Genomic DNA, 12,284 nt, shown 5'->3' with positions numbered 1-12,284 from the left:
AATATTGTAATTGTACTTTGAATTCATAAATCTTTAGCAATTTATTTATCGAATATTACTTAATTTATACATTTGAAACAAGAATTATAAGCCAATTTAAACTTTCTAAAAAATAAGGTAAAAAAAAAAATTCATTTAAGCGAAGAGATAAAAACTGATTAAGCGATGAATTATTTGTGAACGATGTTCGACAACTATCATGCAAACGAGCAGCAAACGCTGGTCGACGCGACGCAGTGTTTGCCGCACAGGAGACGTCGCGACGCACGCGCGTCCGTTAACATAAATTGAGCGCCCTCAGGACCGTGGAAGGTACACGATGGCTTAAATTTGGGTGCTCAGTCGCGCTCGAGGTGGCTCACCTCGACGATCGCGAAACTATGTGTTTTTCTCGCGATTTTCTCGTATCCACGATGTAATGCTTTTTCGGCACGTGGTACATCTCCGTTTCAGAGTTTTGTGAATAAAATGCATCCGTTCAGATTGTCGTGTTATTTCGACGATTTTCCATTGGAAAAAATAATGATAATAACGAAGAGGCACGCGTTGCGGCATCGTAGACGGTAACGTCGGCCGATCGGCTTTGCCGGGGGAAATTCTACTTCTTCGTGTCTTTCATCCCTGCAAATAGTATCAAACGAATTATCTGTACGATTAATCATTAACTCTTGATGTTTCCAGTGGAACGAACGGATAAAACGTTTATAAAAACTTGTGATGGAAAAATTCAAGTTGTCTTAAAGAGACTCGTAAATCTAAATTGTGAAAAAAACTTGTGTTCAGAAAAAAAGATAAAATATTGTGATATATGTGAGTTGGTTTATGAATGTTTGTTACAGTTTGATAATTGAAAAATGTATCGAGGGACATCACGATAAGCACGATTTGGTAAGATGAATTTTTAAGGAAAGAATTATGTGATTTGTATGTTAAAAAGAAATCTTAAAAAAGAAAAAAAAGAGTGAATTTTTGTCAATAATGTGAAGGATGTGGCCGAGCCAGAAGAATTCTAGAATTCAAAGTGTAAGTAATATGCATAACTATTTTTCTAGAGGTAATAACTTGATTAGTATCGATTTTGCGCGCAGTTGAAGATATCGGTTAGAGATTAGGAATAATTTTTAGAAGATGAGATTTTACGATAGATATTTGCTGATATATTAGATTAAATTATTGCTGAATAAACAAATTTTTATCACTTTTATCTTAAATCGATTAAATATGATTTCTTTTTCTTTTAAATTTATTTTTTTTATATATAAGTTAATCGTTGCATTCACTTTAGAATTTCTTTTTCGAAAAGCAATGAGTTCCTTTTTTAAAATTTTACAATTTTCTTAATAGATTTTGTTTATACCAAACGAAACGAATTTTTTCGAATGCGATAAGAAGATTTCGTTCCTTAGATCAAATTTTTGAAGTTCTGAGCTGTGAGTAGAACGAATGTCTTCAGAAGCGTTCCACTGTTTAAAAGTTTCACCAATTTTCGAAGAGAATTCTCGAGGATTTCAAATATCCTTCAAGACTTTGCATCGGACGTATAAAATTGCAATAATTTAAATTTTATTTTTCGTTTAATTTCAAAATTCAATTTAAAAAGATGATATGACTCTATTTAAACTTTCCATGGAATGCTTTTATTTTTCCTATTAAAAAATTATATTAATATCGAGGATAATTAAATATATAGAAATCTTTATTATCACATTTCCTTCCATCCCACTGTGTTCTCTTTTTGTCCTCCATTGTTGCACGACGTGTATTCTTCTCCCAAAGGAAGGTAAAATCATCCCGTGACTCACAATAGTTTCGCGAAACAATATTCTTTTAAAACGAGCAGGACATTCATTAATTTTAATCTATGGTTAATGATAAAAAAAAAAGGAACGAAATCTAATTTAATTGAATCGCTGACCTAAATAGTTCCCTCTAAATCCAATAAGACTCAAATATATTATAGACTGATCGTGTAATCTTATTTATATCTCTCTCATAATAAAGATATTTTTTTTTTTTAGCTAAAATCATATAGTTTACGATATATTAATCCAGAACGTTTATTAATGTAATATGAAAATACAATGATTACACGAGCGTGTGCGACAATACAATGATTATATATATATATATATATAATCAAAGAACGCATATTTCATTTATATATTGAATACTATCGTACTCGTTTTCCTCTTTATTATCTAGCGAGAATGATTGCGTTTTTTCTCTCTCCCAACGCTGGAAGATAATTTGCAAGTCAATCCAGACCAAGTCCCCGACGTGATTCAGTTTCTTCATCGGAGGACCACTATGCGGTGTCGTGGCATCGAAGGCTCGCTCGTTCGAGGGGAACAGCGCTCGAGAGATTTCCGATAAGTTTGGTCGCGAGGAGGATGGAGAGAATCCGCGGTCTACCGGAACAGAGTTACGGAAATGCGCGCCCCGGAACGCGACGACGACCTCGACGAGGCGACTGGCGTTCGTTTCGAGTTTCAAAGAGATCCCGGAGTAAGGTTCAAGTTCGCGTCGACCGGTGATTCGAGGATAAGGCACGGTTTGATCGCGGCCCACGTTGAAAATCGCTGAAAATCGTGACCGATTGGATGGAAGATAGGGACGACGAAACGATCGTGAAGAAGAGATGCCTGGTATCGTGGTTTTCCGACGCCGATGGAGCGTCGGCAGTGACGACCTCGTCGTGCCCGGTGCTTTCCTCTTCATCCTTCATCTGATATGGTGAGTGAACAATCCGATTATTAATAAACGAAACCCCGATCAATCGCTTTGTATAAACGTCGTTATTTTCACCAGTTTCAAGAATTATCAACGTGATCACGCGCGACAGATATCCTTGTATTTATAAGGAATCCTTAAAATAGGATACAATTCCCGCGTGACCTATATTTTACTCGATTTTTATTAAGTTGACAGTCATGTGAAATTAATATTTTTTTGCAAACTGATAACATTTTTAACGATAATTGAATTGATTTCGTATAAAAAAAAATGATGTTTGTTAATTTTCATTTTTTTTCCAGAAGAATAGAAAAATATTTTATAAAATCGATATATATGGTCGCTAAAATCTTTTTCGGTCGTTATGATTTTTATCACGGTTTTCATTAACATTCAATCATTGTTTCGTGAACAAAATATAATATTAATTAATATATCGACACGCCGACTAATTTTTATTTAAATAGGAAAAGTATTCTAAAATTAAAAAAGTAATAACGAAAATTAAAGATTTATAAGTGCAATATACAAGGAAAATTTAGAATGTAATTAACAATTTCATATGGTACGATCTGATATAATTTAATATGTTTCTCATATATGTATTTCAATTTGTTCGATAGAGAAATCTTCATAGCACTTGATTTCCCTCGTTTAATTACTATCGTAGTTCAATTTGTCTCCTTTCCATACGTAGCTCCATATGTAAAATTGAACGATCAATTTATTGTGTAATTAAACGTAATTAATCTTATGATGTAAGAATTTCTTGCGAAATGTCTTGCAATTATTAATTATAATAGATTCAAATTAAAAACTGGATCACCCTATATAATTTTCAGAAAATTATTCGCGCAGAAATCTGTTATGTTTTTAATAGAGAGTATTTGTAATTTATCGCGTGGTTAGAGAAAATTATTAGGCATCGATATCCCCGGACTTATTATAGCTTATGATCAAAGGGTAGTTTTCGCATCATGACACAACGGCACAACGGTATACGTTTTACTTAGCTTCAGAAAATCGTTAGCAAACGTGGCAAATGACCCGGTACAGAGAGGGGCAACGATACCAAAGAAGTTGGCGTATATCCATTTCGTTTTAGTCATCCCAGTAAATTCGAGGCCGTTGAATATACGTTCATGGCTGGAACGTAGTAGACTATATCTCCTTTCTTTCATTCAGAGAATGTAGCCGATAAAATTTCAATTAAAACAACGTCTAGCCGTTGTTGACGTTTCCACGGTCCTTTGAACGAATGTACAATCAATTTTCTCTGTTATCTCGTGTATTGTCCCACCTGCTCGTTGTACGCGACGTTGGAACTTTATCTTCTAGGTAAAATCACGTTGTTTCATCTCTAGGCACAGATAACACGAGGAATTTTGTTTTGTTATTTATTGTTTTATCTATTGTTTAAACTATGGAAAAGAATATCGAGTTGTTAAAATTGAATTCTTCGATGTTCAATATCTATTTTTTAATGTATATATACAATACGAAGTCATATCGAAGTCAAACAATTTCAAATTTTAATGCTTGAAAGAAGATTACTACTAGAAACAATAGTACATTTATTTCATCACAATATTTATTTTTCGAATCTTATTTTTCAATTATGAAAAAAATTATTCACATAAAACAGTTCATATTTCAAAATAATAAAAATTTATGTTATTCGAATATTTTTAATTCAAATATAAATTTACCGCAAGTAAGATTCTTTCTATTTTTTTTTTTTTTTTTTACTATACCATGAACAGCGGACCGAAGAGAAATTTCGTTCCGTGTTTCAGTGATTCAGTGCATCCGTGACAGTCGAGTGGTCACGTGGTTTAGTCGTTACGAAGTTTAGTAGTAGGCAGTCAGTCAACGCGTGTATTCGCGTTCCTTACCGGTACAGGTTATGTCATCGTGCGTTTTTTGTGTACAACGAGAACAATTGCTCGGACAAAGCTTAAAATTAGAGCACGTAAGATGCCGAGTCTTATTGCATTCGGCAGAAGTTGGCGAGTCGGCAGCGATGATTTGTTCTTACCGAGCGCCACTTTGGCTTTTATTCATATGTTCGAGTGAGTACAAATATATAATATACAACAATAAGATAAGTGAAAATTTATTCGTAACAAACATCAGATTGTTGCAACATCATATTTTTCAATGCATAGTTTTTACGATCGACAGATAAATTTATTTGCGCCACCATTGGTTTTTTCTCATCGAGTTTGATCGATGAGCAAATATCGATGCTCAACGTGAAACTACGTTCAAGTTCGATGATCGACATTTTGTGACATTTGAAATTTCAAGAGTTCAGAATAAATTGAAGAGGTAAGTGAGAAACGTGATAATCGAAAACAATATAAAACTTTTATGTAATACTTATGCCAGCGTATTTAATAATGTAATATATAATAAATATACATTTATCGATTTTATAATTGCTAAGTGGGAATAGGATTCGGATTTAGATTACGCTAATGTTATGATTATTTTGATAATTGCATCGGTATTATTTGAAACATTTTGAATTTAACTATGTTGTATCGATTTTTGTTTTACAAAAACTTTGAAAGTGTTATATAGAAAGAAGAAAAATACATATGTGTTACTTGCAAAGTGAATTGCAGGAATACATGTATCAATGCTAATTTTTCCTCTCTTCCTATTTTAAATTCTCTATCCATGTCGAATAGTTTTATAGAAATTAAATTATTATTGTATTATCTTCTGTATTATATATTGATTACAATAATTAATTATTGTAATATTGCAATATGAATATATTATACGCGAACACGTATAACCTCTTTCTAAGATATTCACTTTATGCTCGACCTTTCTCTTCTCGTAATGATATTAATGATGATACAATGTAATGTATCTATGTAATGAGATAAAGTATGATAAATAATGTTATGTTATGTTACGCTATTATTGGCAATATTAAGTGTTTATTAATCGAAACTGATAATTTTAAATTAAATTAAAGAATTTTTTCATAACTTCATAAGATATTCGCTGTATTGGGACAGTGTCGTTAAGAGAAACAAAGAAATTTGAAATTTGCATGCCTGTTCTCAGACAACGACGTTCTCCAAATAAGATCGGGATAACTTTCCTTTATTCTTTACGATATTTCTCGACTTTCTCGAAGATTTTAGATTCTTTTAGATATGGGATTTATTTGCGACGATAAATAAATTTAATATGAATTCGACCGCGATGTTCTGCTCATCAAGCTTCCTCAAAAAACAGCAAAATGTCACGAGAAATACGCATTTATTTTTTTCTGATTAGAATTTTTTTTCCCTTTTTCTTTTTCTCTCTTTTTCTTCTTTTCTTTCACGAAAAGAAAATTTTTTCCTTGACTCTGTTCTTCCCTTTTGTTTTCTTCTCCTTTTGTTTAATGAAAAATTCATGAAAATCGCATGCAACTTGGGCGCGCGCGTTTTGGAAGTCGATTAAATTTCAAATTCGTCACGAAACGCTCTCGGTTTCATCGTTCAATGTAAATTCCATGAGAAAACGCGATATGACATTGAAGAGTTAACGGAGAATTTACGGAGAAAGAAGCCAATGATATTTCTTTTTCCATCTATCGATTTTCTTGGAGATGTTTTTAATAACTTCTAGATTGGATTATTTATACATTGGGGATGCAGAATATCGAACGAAATAAAATTTATGGTACAGTATGTGGAAAGTATAATGTAATTCTGTGCACAGCTGGTATATACTTGAATAAGGCTTCACCGATATCCGGCCTTATTCAACTTCTGAAGGCCTCAAGTTAAAATTCTAATACAAATAAACGACAGGATTACGATAAAGTTAATATTATTATAATAGTATTGTCAGATGCATTTGTGGAAAAACTGCATGCTGATAAAGCATCGTTAAACAATGCGAAATTTTTCTTTACAATTTTTTTCTATTTATACAAAAGTTATAATTCAACCTAGTTATTAAATATATCCTGTATAAAGAAGGAAAGATATCAATTTAGAGATTATATTAATAATGAATAGAATTCCGATCAAATTCAAAGCGTTAATAATATTGCTCAAGTAATTTACAGATAAATATTTGTTATTCATACGACAAATAACGAAATCTAATTAGCATATGAATTCCCTTCGAAATTTTTTTCGTATTGGAATTTGAAAAATTTGAAAAATCATTCCTTTCAAAAATATCTTTATTCAAATTTCCTGATTGTCTATTTTGCATAAAAAAAGAATATCCGAATTATATGCAAACGGAAAAAATATCAGAAATAAAAAAAATTCTGGTATTTACAAAATTTTTATTTTCGAGATATTCACACATAGAAACCGTGATTTAATTTCATTTGCAAGTTCGAAAGAACAATATTTGCCAACATACGCGCGCATAATCATTTTTCCGCTCTTATAATTTAGTAAAACATCGTCGAAGGTGAAATATTTTACGCGATGACGCGCGTTTTCATTTTCTGTCACTTTTCACGAATTTTCAGTTTTTCATATATACGTATATACTCACATGTTATATATCTTCCTATTGTTTTAGTTTACGTATACATAAAGTTTCGAAAATATATCGAGTAATATATCTATCGCGAAATAAAAAAATCTGCACAATGGGGCAATATATTTATAAATTTATTCGAAAAATAGAAAAAGAGAGAGAGAGAGGAATATACACGAAATATAATTTATATTTTTTTTCTCCACGGTCTTGAATAATATCACACTGCGATATTTAAAAAGAATTCAATTTTGTCGTTCGCCTTAAAACAAGGCGAGAATCATTATTGCATTTCCGATTTCTCTTCTAGTTGCTCGTAAATTATTCATTAATTGAAAGGAATGGAACGATCTCGTCTTTTTTTCACATTTTTTCTTTTTTCCCCAGCAACTGGGCGCGAGCCTAGTAATTTATTTATTCGTTTATAAAGCGATCCCCTTTAAGCTTTGAAATACCCGAGATGCGGAGGAACACATTGCTCGAATCGAAATGCACGGCCCTTTTCAACCGAGTTCGTCTACCCATAGTTGGCGTTTACGAACGACCGCCTTTTCGCACCCAGAGTCGTCGTCCCTTTAACCGACGGAAACGAACAGATCAACGTCTGTTCCTCAATGGCGATCACGGCGTGTTGCAACGGGGAATATTAACACGGGGATCTCTGTTCTCCGCGTACAGATTTCATTTATTTGGAACATGGCGTCATCCTGATAAAAATAACATCAAATATTCATCGGATCCGAAACAACAAACAAAGAATTTTCGCCCCAATTGTTCTCTCGGATTAATTTACATCCTTGGATACAAAACTTGGTTCAGATCTTTTGATATAAGAATTTTTATTTTAATTTTGTCGTTTCGAGATAAAAAAGAATAAGATAGGTCTGATATTTTTTTTTTTTTATTACTATATATCGAGTACTAGGCAAAAAGCACCGGCAAAAACGCTTCTTGAGGATCAATATATCAAGATGGAACGTGTACAATGGTTTAGTTCCTGAATGGTCCGTTACACCCTCTCTCATTGCCTATGAATCATTTAAGGTTCACCCTATATATCCATCCCCATTCAATGCCATTGTGTTTACGCGTGTTACGTGCTCGAAACCGTGCGCAATGGGCTCGTCTTTTTGGACCCAGAAGATCGATGGAAATCGGTGGTTGTTTCCATTCGTTTCCTGCTGTTCCCAAAGCCGTCATTGCTCTTTGATGCCTGTGTCTCGCGATTGTTCTTTGCGGCTTTGCAAAGATGTAAAATCGCTGACGAGAAAAACTTCCTGAAGTACATCAAAGTTTCGTAAGAAAACTTAATCTCTGCAAGAGAAGTTGAGAGAATATCAAGTTAATCCAGGATTGAAGATTCTTAAAAAGGGAGAATTATATTTTTTTTTTTAAGATCTATTGTTAGATCCTTGTAACAACGTAATAATACTGCAAATTGCTACAGAGAATTAAGATATGTTGTTTTCACGATAGTTTCAGAAAAATAGGTTCAGCTTGTTTCATATTTATTAACTATTCAAAAGTATAATATATAAGAAATATATATTTTGCTCGAGCCATATCGCATAACTCATGTTACTTTATGCGAATCAACATGCAACACACATATCAAAATTATTACTAAAGATAAAGTTTACGAAAGTTCTGCAGAAAATTCTTTTTCTTCTTACGTAACAACGAAAATATTAAAAATAAATCATTGTTGCGGATACTCCGTTTTACATAATGATTATCTATTTATAAATTTAAATTAAAAAAAGTATTTATTAACACAGATCGTTGAATATTAATATTTAACAGATAAATATCGAGGCCGGAAATTCATAACGAGAAAGCGTGGAACACGGGATAAAATCGATACGTTTCCCGGTTGAACTACAAGTTGTATTTACTATGATTATATAATAAATTATTTTGAATAATTGAAACTCGTTTCGATATTTGTTCTCGTAACAAATAAAAAAAAAATTGTACTCTGAATTCTGTCGCGCCACTCTCTTTTATTTTTTACCCAGACTCCATCTTTCGCCAGGAATGTTCTATTTACGTTTCATCGGGGCTGTACGGTTTCATAAATCATGGAATGCGCCAACGGCAAAATATTCTTGCCCACAGTTGCACCATAACTATTACGCGCTCTACCCATTACGCGCATTATCCCTTGTTGTAGTTGTACTCTCCTCCGATATCACGTGCAGCCAAGAGTATATACTGCATTACGTTCGATACATTTGTCTACATTTCCGTCGAACTTGCTTGTTCGAGATCTCCAATCACGATCCTTCATCTCTCATCAAATTTGATGGTATTGATTCGATGATCCGATTAAACGGTATTTTGTTCCACGATTTTCTGCCATTTTCTTTTTTCTTTTTTTTTTTTTTTTTTTTTGACCGAGATTTATGAAAAACCACGTGGCTCCCATAAAGCATCTCTCTTGTCGGAAGAACGTGTATCGAATACTATTTTTTTCTCGTATGTGCAGCCTGCTAAATATAAATCCTGGCCTACTACAAGAAATACCATGATATAGAAATGCATTAACTCTGAACTAGCTTCGTATTACGTAGAAATTCCAGCAATTGGAAAATCGATTTTCCCCGTTCAATCAAATAAATAAAACTTCGATCGTACGCGTGCATATTCAAGCATTTTTTAAAAATCATTTCATTCGTTCACCTTTCGCGTTTCATCAGCTATTGTTAATCGCCTTGTCCACGTGCTATTTGTTCGTTGAAATTCTTATAACGATTGCTCCTCGATCGCGAGACAACATTCTTCCCAGAAGATATTTTTGCATCGGTTGATTCATATGCATGAATAATCAGTAGTTGAATATCGTAAAATTCATACGAAGGAAGAATTATCCAATGATAGTGGGTATTAAAATTGCTTGCAGAATTCTTGATTACGGTTAAATTAAAAGGTCGTATTCTACGAGAGTGCGAGGAAAGATTAACGATAAATATTATTTTAACGAACATCGAATCTTTTCCCTTTTTTCTAAAATCGTATCCTCGGATTGAAAGGTGATCTCAGATTGAATGATTTATTTTCCTCCGCGATAAATACTTATTTATACGATTTTTATTTTTTACGCTATTTTTCCATTATTTTTCTCTCTTATTTTGTACGCGATTTTCACGTTAATTCTTTTATGCAGACAATAAATTATCACGCGAGAAAAAGAGTTATGGAAATGAGCTTTCAATCTGTAAAACGCAATAAACAGATACATCATATTCTCTAAAATTTGCTGTAAATATGTTTCAAATGACGTGACTTATCTGGCATCCGTATAATAAGGTACGGAAAGTTTCGTAATCAAGACTCTGTCATTTTTACTCGACACATGTGTGACTGGGAATAAAACGTTTTAAAATTTTTTTTTTCCAGAACGTGACGCGACTGATTGTGCGACGTGTAAACACAAATTTAAATTATTAAAAATGATATATTTAACAATTGCTATTCGATATATATTCTTTAGACAAATAATTCGTTACGTTCTCGTTTCATTGCGTTATTTATTTCAAAAAAAAAAAAAAAGTTTAACAGTAAATCCGAAAAACTAGGTTGGACACGATCCAATCGAATTGCACCTAGATAGTTTCATCGAGAGTTTGTAAAAAACGCTGATATGCGTATATATTTAAGTATTGGTCGTAGCACAGATGTACAAGTACCATTCTTTCTTCTTCCGTAATTGGCAAGCGTACAATAGGCAAGTCTTCCTTAAAGCTTACGTTCGAAAACTTGGTCCATTCGTTCCACGATATAATACACAAGTCTCGTTATTATTCGAATATCAATTAGTGAACTACAAACTCTCTTGAATACGCAATGTTACATTCAAACAGGCATTTTTATATTTCTCGTTTAACGTGTTTAAAATTCCTTACTCCACAGAAATTATTCAACTGTTTGTGTATTATAGCTAACGCTTATCGTATCGTGTAAAAAAACCAACATTTTCCTATCGGCACAATTCTGGTTATAAATACAGAGAGGATAATGTTTCCCCCGTTATAACCGAAGAAAGTGTTTGCTCTTTTATACCCATTCTACCAGACGTATTATTGCTCCAAATTGCGAGTAATTAAGAGTGCATTTTATTCTGACGTTAAAGGAACGTGTATATATTAATTTAACGAGGTTGTCTTTAAGGACTCAACCACGACGAATAAAGATGGAGTCCACGCGAAAAATCGATACGCGTGATTATCGACTTGAACAAATTGGAGGGGGGTGCGAACCCCTTAATCAAGTGGATGCGTAATCCAACGTGGTGGGGTCCACCAAACGGAGAGGCCACCAAATAAAGGAGGAATGACACGAACGGGATTCGTTGATCGTAGAATCAGCATTCGAAAGGAACATTTGAAACGATATATCGTATATCGTGTCTCGTGCATCGTCTTCGATGCATCTTTCAAGAACGTGATGGACGAGCTCGTCTTCTTACAATCTTCATTTCCATACGAAACACGTACGGAATATTGCACGTGGCTCGATAAATAATAAATATTACGATACGATAAAGATATTAAGATGTAAGTTGTCAAGTTTTTTTTGTTCTTATTCGAAGAAATGGCTTATAATAATTCTCAACATAACTTTCGAACTCCCTCGTTATCGGATAAATCGTCGTGCGAATGCGTTGTTATTTTTATGCATTTTTATCCTCGTTCCATTCACTCCGTTCCCGGAATAAAAGACAAGAATAGCGTGGTGCGTGTCGGTTGCCAGAAACTCCTTTATTGCCGCTTATCAATACCCGAAGTATACCGAACTACATATACTACCAACAATGAAAGGATAACGGTTAAGCTCGAGGTTTCTCCGCTCCGTGAGGAAAACTCTCTACTGCAACGAATGGTAGAACAGACGGTGTAAATAATATGTCAGAAACTGCAGCGATAAAGTTCCTTGGCAAAACGATCTTCCCTCCCTCGTTTACGAGATACGTATTCTCATAGCGCATAAAGTGCGGATACGATTCGGATTTGGCGAGGATTTACACGGCGAAGAGTCGA

At 33.5% G+C, this 12,284-nt stretch overlaps 1 protein-coding gene across 6 annotated transcripts in view; it reads left to right on the top strand.

Annotated features, from left to right (window-relative positions):
• The first annotated feature begins 16 nt into the window (after positions 1-16).
• LOC107998381 (diacylglycerol lipase-alpha) overlaps positions 17-12,284 on the top strand; it is a 44,371-nt gene continuing 32,103 nt past the window's right edge. The window contains exons 1-2 of one of the 6 annotated variants that reach the window (XM_017057629.3): positions 17-1,023; positions 2,203-2,733. In XM_017057629.3, the coding sequence (XP_016913118.1) occupies positions 2,639-2,733 (95 nt within the window). In that variant the 5' untranslated portion in view covers positions 17-1,023; positions 2,203-2,638. Of the gene's footprint in view, positions 1,024-2,202; positions 2,734-4,452; positions 4,806-4,856; positions 5,065-12,284 lie in introns of those variants that run through there. The other 5 variants (XM_017057631.3, XM_017057630.3, XM_062083126.1 and 2 more) reach the window with 5 other exon arrangements.

The sequence above is a fragment of the Apis cerana genome, linkage group LG12 (genome assembly GCF_029169275.1).
Source record: "Apis cerana isolate GH-2021 linkage group LG12, AcerK_1.0, whole genome shotgun sequence".
In the NCBI taxonomy this organism is placed as follows: Eukaryota; Metazoa; Arthropoda; class Insecta; order Hymenoptera; family Apidae; genus Apis; species Apis cerana.
The sequence above is the reverse complement of the archived record's forward strand: the minus strand, read 5'-3'. Positions and strand labels throughout refer to the sequence as shown.